The 13,410-nt window shown below is 49.3% G+C and overlaps 1 protein-coding gene across 2 annotated transcripts in view; it reads right to left on the reverse strand.

The window, feature by feature from the left end:
* Positions 1-4,241: 4,241 nt before the first annotated feature.
* NDRG1 (N-myc downstream regulated 1) overlaps positions 4,242-13,410 on the reverse strand; it is a 54,150-nt gene continuing 44,981 nt past the window's right edge. The window contains exons 15-17 of one of the 2 annotated variants that reach the window (XM_035011984.1): positions 9,769-9,820; positions 6,049-6,150; positions 4,242-6,018 (exon numbers count right to left, since the gene is read on the reverse strand). In XM_035011984.1, coding sequence (XP_034867875.1) covers positions 5,939-6,018; positions 6,049-6,150; positions 9,769-9,820 — 234 coding nt within the window. In that variant the 3' untranslated portion in view covers positions 4,242-5,938. Of the gene's footprint in view, positions 6,151-9,768; positions 9,821-13,410 lie in introns of both variants that reach the window. The other variant, XM_035011983.1, reaches the window with a different exon arrangement.

Here is a 13,410-nt window from a genome sequence, read left to right on the forward strand (position 1 = left end):
ATTGTGAAGGTAAAAAAAGCATACGGCCGAGGTGCCAGTGTTCCTGATCCCCTCCCCGATGAAATGAAAATGCCAAAGCATCCTACATATTGAGAAGTCTAAGTTCCAGCTGAATCTGGGTTCTTTCCCAATACTGAACCGAGCAAAAATGACTTCTAAGAAGTTGAAAAATCTGGCACCAGCCTGTGTATGTTTCCATAGATTATATTCTGCAAAGAATTTTTCCAGATTTCCAAGCTAAACCGGAGTGCTCTTGTTTTTCACACAAGACTAACAAAGTGGATTTCTTAGTCCATCCCACATCAAGGTCGAGGAAGCAGCTAAAAGCGGCCTTATTGATAGCAATGAGAAAATGTCAGCCTGCCAGCAGAGAAGGAGACAGAAGAATTAAGAACGAGGTTGAAGATACGGTAAAACACAGGTCATCCGAGCCTGGGTGGGACTATTTAATAGAGTGACAAACATCTCCTCAAGCACTAAAAGCCTGAAGGGCATCTGCAGTTTCAGCCCCGGTAAACTAAGCTGATGTTCTGCAATCCCAAGACATCAATAGATGGTTGCATTTGTCATGTGCTCAGTGAACTGTTTTAAAAGGCAGCGAGGGACGTGGTCTGTTTTAGAAATGACTGGACAAGCCATTTAATCGCTCTGAGCCTTGGCTTTCTTATCTGTGAAACAAGGATCACTCATCCTCACAGATAAAGAATAAAAAGGGGAAGAAAAATAGTACTTGATAAATATTACTCTTATTAGAGGAAGTGTTTATCTATTTAATGAAAACCTCCCGTTAGGTGCTGGGCACTTGTGCTGGCCCTGGGGATAGAAGAGAAATCTCGGAGGAAAGGACGCCTAAGGTAAACCACATTACAGATTCCACACGTACTACTGTGTCCGGCTCTGCAGGGCACCCTTGTCACCTGGCAGGTGCTTCCTGCGGAGGGCGGGGCATTAAGAAAACACTTCTCAAAGCAGGGGTGAGGAAGGCTCTGTCTTGCAACTGTGAGTTTGGCTGTCAATGAATTTAGCCATGCAGAGCACACGACAATTCACCTGTTACAACTACATCAATTGCTTAGAACCCCTGAAGCACTTATGTGGGGGGAGGGGGTGGGAGGAGGGTGGACCCAGTCATAGTTGATTGGACAGCAAGTGGACACCTAAGTCAAGCTGAATCAATGATTCTCTTTCCCTTAGGAGACACAAAGACCTGGTTGGTTCCATGTCCAAGAACCTGAAGGTCATAGCCTTTGGGTTAGGACTAGCGTTTTACGCTTTGGAGATACACAGAAATCTTGGAAAGAACAAAGAATGAGGCTGATGTGCTCCCCAAGTCCCCTCCCTTATCTGGTCTCCAACCTCACACGGCTGGGTTTTACCTTCTGCCCTTGGATTCCATGTGGGACACAGTTGAAGAGTTTCCATGCAGCCTAAGTAGCCCAAGACTAGTATGTAACCAGATGGATTGGGGCTACATCGAGGGACCAATCCAACGACAGTGAGGGTGTGTCTGAGAAGGGACAATGAAAAAGGTGGCGGGTGAAGGCCCCCACTGTCCCTACAGATCCCGGAGATGGTTCATCTCAGTGCACACTTGCTCTCCCAGCTACTACTGAAACCCAAGGGTTAGGGGATAGAAACCCAAACAAGCAGCTAGGAGAACAGAAATGGATCCCCCAGCTGGCAAAAAGCCTCTGGGTATACTCTCTCTCAATACATCTGGTGCACGCCAACACCTGTAAAAGTTCCTTCCCTCGGTGGAAGCCCGAGTCCCGAGCTGCTGAGCGTGGCAGGCCCCGCCACACCCCCACTCCCAAAGCTCACGTAGGCACCCGCTACCGCGGTGCTTGCTTCCCAGCTCTGCCATCCCCTGCCCTTTCTCGGTTCTGACGCCCGCACAGCACCTGACACAGAAAAGGTGCTTACTAGTGAGTGTGGGAAAAGCTCCGCCTCCTGCGTCTAAAGGTAAGTCTCCCTAAGCTGGGGTTCTCCAACCAGCAGTCCGTGTTTAGAATTCAGGGGCCGTGTACTGGGATGAGGGTAAAATGTGTCTCTGTGTTGACTAATCTCTAGTTGCTGTTTAGCGTACCCCTCCATTCAAGCTTAGGCAACACACCCCAGTTATCAGCAGTTGAAATCACATTGTGGCAGGTATCTCCAGATACGCTTATCACACCTTGCCATTATGTTGAGATCTGCCTCAATGCTACTATTTAACTTAAGAAGCACAATATATAGGGCATCTGGGTGGCTCAGTTGGTTAAGCGACTGCCTTCGGCTCAGGTCATGATCCTGGAGTCCCGGGATCGAGTCCCGCATCGGGCTCCTTGCTCAGCGAGGAGTCTGTTTCTCCCTCTGACCCTCCCCACCTCATGCTTTCTCTGTCTCTCAAATAAATAAATAAAATCTTAAAAAAAAAAAAGAAGCACAATATAATATGTCACACAGTTGTTGACATGTGGATAATTACATGCCACTCTTAAGTCCCTTCTTTTGTAGTCCTATGTATTTTATTTTACATACAGAACTCCCTGCCTCGCCGCCTGCCACGTCCCGCACTCACGGTCACCCGCCCCGGTCCACAGTACAAGCTACTCACCAAGGCACACATCCTCCCTCCTCTGCACTGGAGGCCACAGGGCCCCGTGGCTAGGAATGCCTTCTTACCCTTCTGTGCTCCTTCCACTCCAAATCCATTTCTGAAACTACAGCATGTCCACCCCTTGTACCGTAACGCAGACGTCAAGTCTTATAGTGAATTTATAGCGAATTACACTCGAAGAAACTGCACGTAAGTGAAGAAAATCCAGCATAACAGCAGGATAGCTATTTAAAAGGGAAGGCGGGCTCGAGGCGGAGCTGCATTTAGTGATTTAGTGACTTCCTTCCGAAGACCAAGTATGGGAAAGCGGAAAAAGTAACTGGGCAGTGAAGGACCCTGGCCGACACTGCTTCAGCCAGGTGATCAAGGTCAACAGCATCTGTGGCGACTCCCAACGACCCATCATGCTAATAATGGCACTTCGCCTCTGTGATCTTTCTTCCAAAAACCCATCACCCCAGTTGAGCCATGAGAAAAGTATCATAGAAACCTTCACTGAAGGACATTCTACAACATGCCTGACTAGTGCTTCTCAAAACTTGTCAAGGTCAGCTAAAGCAGGGAAAGGGGAGACACCGTTATTGACCAGAGGAAGGTAAGGAGACGTGAGGACCACATATAATGGGGCATCCTTGATGGGATCCTGGGACAGAACAAAGCAACAGGGACAAAGTAGTGACATTCCAATGAAGTATGGAGCTTAGGGGTGCCTGGGTGGCTCAGTTGTTAAGCGTCTGCCTTCGGCTCAGGTCATGATCTCAGGGTCCTGGGATCGAGCCCTGCATCGGGCTCTCTGCTTGGCGGAGAGCCTGCTTCTCCCTCTCCCACTCCCCCTGCTTGGGTTCCCTCTCTGTGTCCCTAATAAAATCTTAAAAAAAAAAAAAAAAAAGTATAGAGCTTAGTTAACAGTAATGTATCAATGTTGATTTCTTAGTTGTGACCAGCGCACCATAGTGAAGTGAGGTCTTACTAACAGGGGAAACTCGGTGTGGGGTGTATGGGAGCTCTGCACCATCTTTACAATTGTTCTCGTGAATTTTAAACTAATCCTAAGAAGCCTAAATAACAATGGGAGGTCATACTAAAACCTGTTGTGTTTACATTTTTTTTTCAGTATAGTAGAAACAAGCATTATAGCGATGTCACTGGGTGTGAGAAAGGGAGTGGTTTTATCACATGCTTCCCTGTAATAAAATAAAATGTAAAAAAAAAAAAAAAAGATGTTTCCTTCTAAATATAGGTTGGAAAGCTTTAACCCTTTGTCACTGTGCTGCCTGAGCTACTGATCCTCTGAAATGGGGCTGGTCTGAATTGAGAGGCACTGTCCTGTGAAATACTGATTTTCTTAGCATAAAGAAGGTGAATTATCTTAATCCTTGTCATATTGATTCTATGTTGAAATGGTAATGTTTTGGATATGCTGGGTTAAGGGAAATATATTATTAAAATTCACTTGTTTTCTTTTACCACCTTTTAAACTACGGCTGTTAGAAAATGTAAACTTCCATCTGTGGCTCGCATTAATTCTCAGGGGACAGTGATGCCCCTAAGGCAGGTGTCGGGAGGCCCCAGGTAAGGAAGGACCCCTCCTGCGACTGTGGGCCGCACACACGATCTCTCAGAGGAAAAAGACACAAGCCACTGCAAAGTTACAAATTTATTGGTCTGGAAATAAATACAAATATCTCATTAAGAAACTCCTCTGGAGAGACTTTACAGTTTCCTGTGTCGATTCAGCCACTCCTGCCCTGACCCCTGACCTTTCTGCACAGGTCGGGGGGGGAAGCCTCCGGGTGGTACGGGCAGGAAACTGAGTCACTGCCCCCCCAGCTATCTAGAAGCCTTGACTACTTCCTTCTACCAACTCTAGGGTCCTGGAAAGCACCAGGCCCCAGCGGCTGATTCGCATCGATTCATCCCACTCAGATCAAACTTCCTCCGAGAAGATCCATGGTTAGCCAAAATGAGAATCAGAAGCCAGTAGCAGGAACTTGACGTTGCCCAGAAATGTCAGTGGTGCCGCCCCATTCAGCAAAAGGTTAGAGGGACAGGGAGGAGAGGAAGGCAGGAGAGGGAAGGCAATCCCGTGGAATATTCCAGAATCCTTTCATCTTCTCAGCCAACACCCCCCGTGTGAATCCCCACCCCCTGCAAGAGCAAACGGTTCTCCCCAAAGATCCAGTGATGTTACCAGGTCAGAAACTTTCGGCTGTCAAGGTCAGATTCAACCCCACTTGGCAGAGATCGGAAGCTGGGTTTGACTCAATCACACAAGATTCCTGGGAACCGGGGTGGGATCGACTGAAATCATGACTGCACTGGATCCCATCACAACCACAGAAAATCCCTTACACCTAATAACCCAAATACCCCCCCACCCCCACCCTATTTCCCTGCACTCCCCCCCGCCCCCCGCCCCCACTGCATGGAGACTCATCACAGCCGGATACGGCTGTTGGGAATGTTTCCCTCCATATCAAAGAAAGCAAGTACAAACCTAAGTCGTCTTCCCCACGAACGAAATCCTCACTCAAGTATCTGGGGTGGGAAGTCGGGGCCGGCTATGGAGGCGGCGGCAGACAGCAGAGCCAAAGGCTCAAATTCAATGATACCAATGTTTGCCAAGAGCATTTCTTTGGAAAGCCCGGAGATTTTGCTGCCCACTTTCATTGTCCAGTGAAAGGGTGCCAGAAAAACAGGCTTGTATGTTTCGGCATTAAAAAGTGGATATATACACAAACTTTAAAAATCTATGTCTTCACGTCAACTGCGTAGATTTGTTTTTCCAAGCATTCTAGCCTCCACATAAATGCCACCTCTCTCCCGCTTCCTGTTTTGTGCAGTTAAAAAGAGCTACCCACAATCCGCTGCTCTCCCCCTCCCCAAATGGGAACAGGGTTCTGTTTCCAGAAACTGGGTCAGTTGGTCTTTAGTTGGAGAGGAAACAGGAAGTAGAGGGGCTGGGCTTCTGACAAAGTGCCCTTTAGAACCAGGATGCTCGGGTCAGCCGAGGCCTGGATTTAGGAAGTGTTGAGGGCGGCGTGTCTTGTTTTTGGCAGTTTGGCGTCTCTGAGGGAGGGTGAGGGGGCGGCCACCAGGCCAGCCGTCAATGAGCACAGGACACCAAGATACTTCTTTTCCTTCGGTCCGCCCACCCTGCCCCTGCTGGGAAAGGCGCCCTTGACAAACCCAGTCTAACTGTGTCCCCCCAGAGCTCTCTTACACCATAAGCTTTGGGTTAATACGAGTTATGTGTGGTGTGGCAGGCGGGGCGGGAAGGGCCAGAGGAAGGGCAGCTGCGTGAGCCCAGAGTCCAGGGGCGGCCGTGGCGCGGGCCGCCTAGCAGGACACCTCCATGGACTTGGGCCCGGCGTTGTTGCCGGTGGCCCCGGAGTTGGGGGTGATGTCCAGGCGAGCACCCTCGCTGGTGTGGGAGCGGCTGCGGGCACCCTCGCTGGTGTGGGAGCGGCTGCGGGCGCCCTCCAGGGACGTGACGCTGGAGCCGGAGGCCGTGCGGGAGCGCATCAGGCGGGTCATGCTGGCTGAGGGCACTGGGGACAGAGAGAAGAGGCACTCGGTTAGGGACCTGAACACCAGGGGCACCTGCACGCCAGCCACGGGACCTCCTCCTGCCTGACCCGTCCATCCCTGCGGCCATCCAGCCACCGGGCTCCCCATCCTCTCTGTATCCACTCACAGAGGCGGAGAGCAAGTCCCCGATGGGGGCAGGGACTTGCGATCACACGGTGGCTTGAACCCAGACGTAGGTCTGAATCCCAAGTCTGCCGCTCGCTTACAGCTGTGTGACTTGGGAAGTGACCGTCTCTGAGCCCCTCCATCCCCATCAGTAAAATGGGAATACCAATCCCCTAGTATCGGCACCCACGTGTGTGCCCGCGTACCGCAACCCCCTACTGTCCACAATATCTGGAGGGCGTCAGCGGGGCTAATCCCTCCATGCCACAGGTGGGGAAACCGAGGCCACCCAGCAAATCTGCAGCCGGCTGTCACCTGTTGTCTCTTCCAGAGAAGCCTGTGAGCTCCCAGGAACTATCTATGGCACCCATCCGTCCTTCAGGACTTAAAATACCCTTGCACATAGCAGATGGCTGAGAAAGTGAAATGAAGACAAAGCGATACCCCCCACCTGCACTGGGCTGAATCCTGCCCTCCACCCCCCGAAATTCATAGCCATCAGCCCTAATTCATAGCCACCAGAATCTAAGAATGGAACTATGGTCCTTGCCGATACATTTTGTTAAGATGAGGTCATACTGCATGAGGCTGGTTGCTCATAAGAGGAGAAAGAACACCCCTCCACATACACACACACACAGAGAAGAAGGCCACATGAACACAGAGCAGAGATGGGAGTCACGTGGCTACAAGCCAAGGAACAGCAAGGGCTGTTAGCTCCCTCCAGTAGCAGAGATGAGGCAAGGAAAGATCTTTCGAGAACCTCTGAGGTGAGCATGACCTTGCATACATCTTGATTTTGGACTTCTTGCTTCTAGAGCTATAGTCCTGTGAAAGAACACATTTCTGTTTTGTTTTGTTTTTTTTTTAAGATTTTTATTTATATATTTGAGAGAGAGAGAATGAGTGAGAGAGAGCGCACATGAGAGAGGGGAGGGTCAGAGGGAGAAGCAGACTCCCTGCTGAGCAGGGAGCCTGATGTGGGACCCGATCCCGGGACTCCAGGATCATGACCTGAGCCGAAGGCAGTCGCTTAACCAACTGAGCCACCCAGGCGTCCCCATTTCTGGTGTTTTTTAAGCCATCTGGTTTGTGGATATTTGGTACAACAGCCCTAGGAAACTAGTACACCACCCAAATAAAGCATCACCGCAACGGCCACCTTGAACAACCAATGTCACAATCCGAGGAAACCGATAAATACACGTACGTGCTCAGCGGTTACGTCAGTCACTGAACGCGCGCAGGGGTTGGCTTGCTGGGACACATATCCACAAACAAAAGGAATCCTTGCTGCACTGAACTCCCTTCTCCAAGAGCTAATGTTTAAATCCAGAGACGATCGGGATGGCTCCCACATCTGTCGCTCACGTTTTTTCTGATCCCTATTTCTCAACCCCAAACCCGAGAGTTTTCCTGACCTCACAGGGCTCGCGAGTGACCACGGAATGGTGTCATGGATGCAAAGAGCGAGTCATGCCTGGCCCAGCTTGAACAGGCACTCAGTAGATGACTACTTGTGTTCTCTGTGGTTCATGCCTCTGGGACAAAAGCCCTTCCTGCTCTCTTTCCTGTAATCTGCCGGAGGCTTCAGCTTTCTGGAAATAGAAGCTGGTGTGTGTGTGTGTCGGAGGGAACAAGGCCTGCTTTCACTTCCTTTCTCCCCAGAATACACTGCGAGGCAGAAATCCAAACCCAAGAGAGGTCCAAGGCAAACAAGTCATGATGTACGCCCTGCCAGGTAAATCAAGTCTGCCCGGCGGCGTTCCCCGCACCCTACCTCTGCCTGCTCACTTTCCCTCGGGAAGGCAGCTCAGAAGGCCACAGACCCACAGACAGATGTTTTCTGTTGGAATAGGGCACCTAGGGACATGGACTCTGCCCGATGCATGTAAATCAGGCTCACGGGCTCTTGGCCTCTCTAGAAACTAAACACGGCTGTGGCCAACCTCAACACTGCGGTCAGCTTACCAAATATACCATTACTATTTTAAACGAACATGAATAGATTCAGTCTCAGGGGGAAAAAAAAAAAAGGAAGAGATCAGACATTCAGACTTCCCCATTAAGATGGGCTCATAAATTCTAAGCAGTTGGCAGAAAAGGCCAAAAGAACCATGTCACGGCTCACACCTCAATTGGACCATCTGTGGCCGCACCCACCAGAGTGCTTCCACTTGGCATGATCGGTCCTGATCATGGGACTGTGTTTCTGAAAAAGGGCTGGAGGTGTCTAACGAATAAACTAGAACCGTCACACAAGAAACAGCAAGTCCTTGAATTATGCTTCTATTTATCCTTCAATTCCCAAATCCAAGGATTTGGCAAAGATGTGCTGTCTTGAATATAAACAACTTTATCACCCGCTTACACAGAGCTTTACGGTTTTCAAAGTAAGATTCCCCACTCTGCTCCTTGCTTAATCTCTCCAAACCTCAGTTCCATCATTTGTAAGATGAGGATAAGAGGATGCCATAGGGTGGGGTACCTGGGTGGTGCAGTCGGTTAAGCATCCGACTCTTGATTTCGGTTCAGCTCATGATCTCAGGGTCATGAGACTGAATCCTTCACTGGGCTCTGCACTGAGCGTGGAGCCTGCCTACGATTCTCTCTCCCCCTCTCCCCCTCCCGCTGCTCCTCACCCCACTCATGTGCACACGCACTCTCTCTTAAAAAAAAAAAAAAAAAAGAATATCACATAGGATTACTGTGATGGTTATATGAGAAAAAAATGAAGGATTTACTAATAATCTTCCATCATTACCATCACCACCATAATCATCACCACCACCACCATCGTGACAATGGGAAGTCTCTTAAGAAAGCACGTGATCATATATATGCAACCGATCAATCACTAAATTTTACCTCTGAAACTAATAATACACTATCCATTAATTAAATTGAATTTAAAATTTAAAAAAAAGCACGTAACCAGAATGTAAAAGATTTTTATGGTTCCACTGTTCTCTTTTTGGTGCTTAAAGAGTTAGTCCTAAATCTCAAGAAAATTCCCGGGGCGCCTGGGTGGCTCAGATGGTTAAGCGTCTGCCTTCAGCTCAGGTCATGATCCCAGGGTCCTGGGATCGAGTCCCGCATCGGGCTCCCTGCTAGGCAGGGAGCCTGCTTCTCCCTCTGCCTCTGCCTCTCTCTCTCTCTCTGACTCTCATGAATAAATAAATAAAAAACATTTAAAAAAATAAAATAAAGAAAATTCCCTGCTATGAAACCACGGCTGTTCATCAGCAGAGGGAGATGAAGCCACCACGGTATAAAGAAGATACTAGAACCTCTGCATTGCCGCCCATCCTCCACACACCAAAATATTTCTTTCCCTGACCTTCCTAGTTTGCAAAAAGCTGAGGCTGGCCAAGGTGATAGAGAGTACTCACTCAAGCTCAGTTCAGGTCATTGCATTTTCATTACCATGCCTGCCCCTCGCCCCACCACCTGCCTGGAAAGGCCATACTTACTGTATCCCATGCCCTGCACGAAGTACTTGAAGGCCTCAGCAAGCTTGGCTGGCTGCAGGAGAAAAAGGGAAAGTATGGTCAGTTGCCGGAGGTCCGATCCTGAAAGGCCACATGGAGCTGTGCCCATGGTCACCTTCATTCAAGAGCTGGGCCCAAGAGAGAAGGTTATCACATGCTGATTGGACAGTGCACAAAAGTAAAGACTATGGGGTATTCATGGGGAGCAAAATTCACTTTGGCTAGGGAGAAAAACTGCAAATTCACTTCATAGCTGGGAGAGTTTGGTAAGTTACATGACCTCCAGAGAGCCACACTAACATCTGAGGATTTCTGTAAAGACTACACTGATAGAGTGATGTACCCAACTCAGCATCTAGAACGTAACGGCACCAAGATCCTGTGCCACCCGCTGTGCCAAGGGCTTCGCAGCATCATCTCGTTTTCTCTTGACAATAACTTTATGAGGCTGGCGCCATTTCCACATACATTTCATTGCTGAACAGTCATGGAGAGGTAAATAATCCATCCATAGTCATACAGTTAATTCATGGCAGGGGCGTGGTCCTACAGATGAATCCAGGGCTTTCCAAACTCTATGCTTTCAAGGCAGTTCACTCTCAGCCTCCAGAGCAGGCTGGCTGGCTGGATGGATGGAAGAAGGGATGGTGGATATATAGATAAAAATAAGATGGATGGATAGAAGGAAGGAGGATGGACAGATGGATGGAAAGAAAGAAAAAAATAGAAGGAAGGATAGATGGATGAATGGATGGATAGATGTATGGATGGATGAATGGATGGATGGATGGATGGACGGATGGATGGATGGACGGACAGTTGGATAAACCAATTAACCAATTCAATGGGCTACTTTAAGTGAAATGATTTGGGAATGCTGAGAACATACTCAGTTCCATCAATTACTCTCCCCAAATTTAAATTAATCTGAACTAGGAGGTGAATGCTCTCAAGTAAAGGCCATACCCCCAGTCTAATTAACTGCAACTCTCAAAAGCAACGCCCTGGGTCTATGCTCCCCATACTCTTTCTGCCCCCGTGAGGAGTCATCAGCTGACGCAGTATTCCTGCCCACCCCCAGCACCTCCTGCCACTATTCTACAAAGAGCCACATGACTCTTAAAGGAGAGGCTGAGGGGCGCCTGGGTGGCTCAGTTGGTTAAGTGTCTGTCTGTCTTCGGCTCGAGTCATGATCTCAGGGTCCTGGGATCAAATCCCGCATCGGATTCCCTGCTCCTTGGGGGATCTGCTTCTCCCTCTTCCTCTGTGATCCCTCTTGCTTTTGTTCTCTCTCAAGTAAATAAATCTTGATAGATGATAGATAGATAGATAGATAGATAGATAGATAGATAGATAGATGATAGATAGATAGATAAAGTGAGGCTGGGCTCAAGTTGCCCTCTGGGGTTTGTGTGACAACAGTAAGAAAGTGACACGATCCCACTGGGGCTGCAGAGAGCCACGGGCACGTGGTTTTCCCGCGGCAAAACAGTCCTTCAGCCTCTCTTCCTCTGCGACACTGCAATAAACACCTGCTCCTCTCATCTCTAAGGACTGTTGCCCTTGCAAATGGAACGAGGGATGGCAACGCCCTCTGTCAACAGACACCCGACTCTCGTAAGGGCAGGAGGAGGACGAAGGACAGTAAACGGGCCTCCCTGCACTGTCTCCTGGAAGCCTGGGCTGGTTCAGCCACCGCCATGCATTTACAATGCGTTTTCATCATGGTCAGGGGCGGAGCTGTTCTCATTTCCAATACCGAAAAGGAAGAAGGGAAAGGAGGGAGGGAGGCAGAGCGGGAGGGAGGGAGGACAGATGGGAGGAACACCGCGCCCCTTCTCCCTGAGCCAGCCGAAGGAGGGCCCTGGAGAAGCAGTGTCTCCGCACGGGTCTCCGCGGCAGTCTCAGGAGCGAGCTGGACGGCTGAAGGCTCCACCACTAACATGCAGGTATTAACTCACACTTCTGTCTAAGCTGGGCTCTGCAGGGAGTCCATCTGTTCCCTCTGCGGGCAGGGCCGTCCCACCCGTCCCTGGTTTCTCCCAGCTGTCAAAGGGGCATAACACAACAGCAGACAGAACACCGATTTTGTCCTTCTCTAGGGGATGTGGAGGGAGCCACTGGGGAGAGGCGAGCAGAGCCACCAAAGGCCACTTGTGTCTACACTTCTGTATGGAGTTCTGGAGGGAGAGTCTGCAGGGAGATGAGATCCAGAGCAATGAGTCAAGGCCCAGGATCCACCTGATGCAGAAATCTGCTCCTCGCGGGTCTCTTCTTCAGACACCCCACCCCAAGTGAAAGACCTCACTACCCCAAACAGAAGACCCTTCTCTTATTGGGACAGCTCCAGCTGCTACAAATTTTATCCTGCACCCAGATGAACCTGTTAGCCGTCGCCCCCTCCCTCGGGGACTCAGAGCCAAGACTCTCCCTTTTCCATCAGAGGTCCTTGACATTGGCAAGGCCGCGTGAAGTTAATCAAAGAGCTGATCCCTCCCAAACCAAGAGGCTCTCTGTAGCACCACACCCAACAGCAAGAAACCAGAAACTACCTATAAATGGCCAGCAATAGGGCGTCAGGAAAACCAATTACAGTATTCTGTGCAATGGCATTTTGTCCTGCCATTAAAAGCAAGATACAGAACGTTTTTTAACCAAAGGAAGAGAGCTCTGAGATGTCAAGTTATGTGGACAGGTGAAAAATATATATGCAATATGATCCTAATTTTGCTTAAAGTAACAAAAAAAAAATGTATGCAAGCATATCGAAAAAGAGATTAGAAGTAAATACTTTAAAGTCTGTAACAACGGTAACCTGAAGTTGGGACACTATGGAATGTGTTTTTTTAAAATTATTCTTTTATTCACCTGTGTTTTTAAATTTTTATTGATGAACATGTATTACTTTGTAACTAGGAAATTAGAAGTACTAAATACCACTGATTAAAACAAACAAACAAACAAACAAACAAGCAAACCCAAACTCATAAAATATACATTTCAGGTCCTGGCCCATTACTGAGGAGGACACACAGCCCTTCTCCCCTCTGAGAATGTAATTTTTGTTTGTCTGATCTCCCCAGCCTGGGGCCATTGCCCAGATGACAGGCTCATGGATAAGAAGCCCCTCAGCCAGGGCATGCAGGAGTCCAGGGTCTGGATGCACCTGCAGGGAAGAGCCAGTGGGAAGACCTAGGGTGACGTGGACACGGAGGGAGCCGCTGGGTTGCTCAGTGCCCTCATCCTTGTCTCTCCCAACACCCTGGCAGGTGAGATGGACCCCAAACGCATGCTCACTACTGCATGGGAGGCTCCCCAGGGAGCTCAGGGGGGTGGGGGGCCGCAGGGGGAGAAAGGGTACATATATCTAGGAAAAGACCCAGATTAAATTGTTGTTCATCAAGAAAGCACTGGACAGAAGCTCTGAAGTCTCCTTCAGGATGGCAGGGAGAAACGGAAGAAAGAAAAGGCATCATTCCATCCTTTCCCACAGTCTGGTGGAAAAGACAACCACCTCCTCTCTGCCCCCTCTGCTCAGGCCTGGAGCTCTGGCAGAAGCGTATGGTCTCTGAGGTCAAACACCAGACACACCTAGACTCGGGTCCACAGGTGTCAAGCCATATC

This window comes from Mirounga leonina, unplaced genomic scaffold (genome assembly GCF_011800145.1).
Source record: "Mirounga leonina isolate KUSES-001 unplaced genomic scaffold, KU_Mleo_1.0 Mir_165, whole genome shotgun sequence".
Lineage (NCBI taxonomy): Eukaryota > Metazoa > Chordata > Mammalia > Carnivora > Phocidae > Mirounga > Mirounga leonina.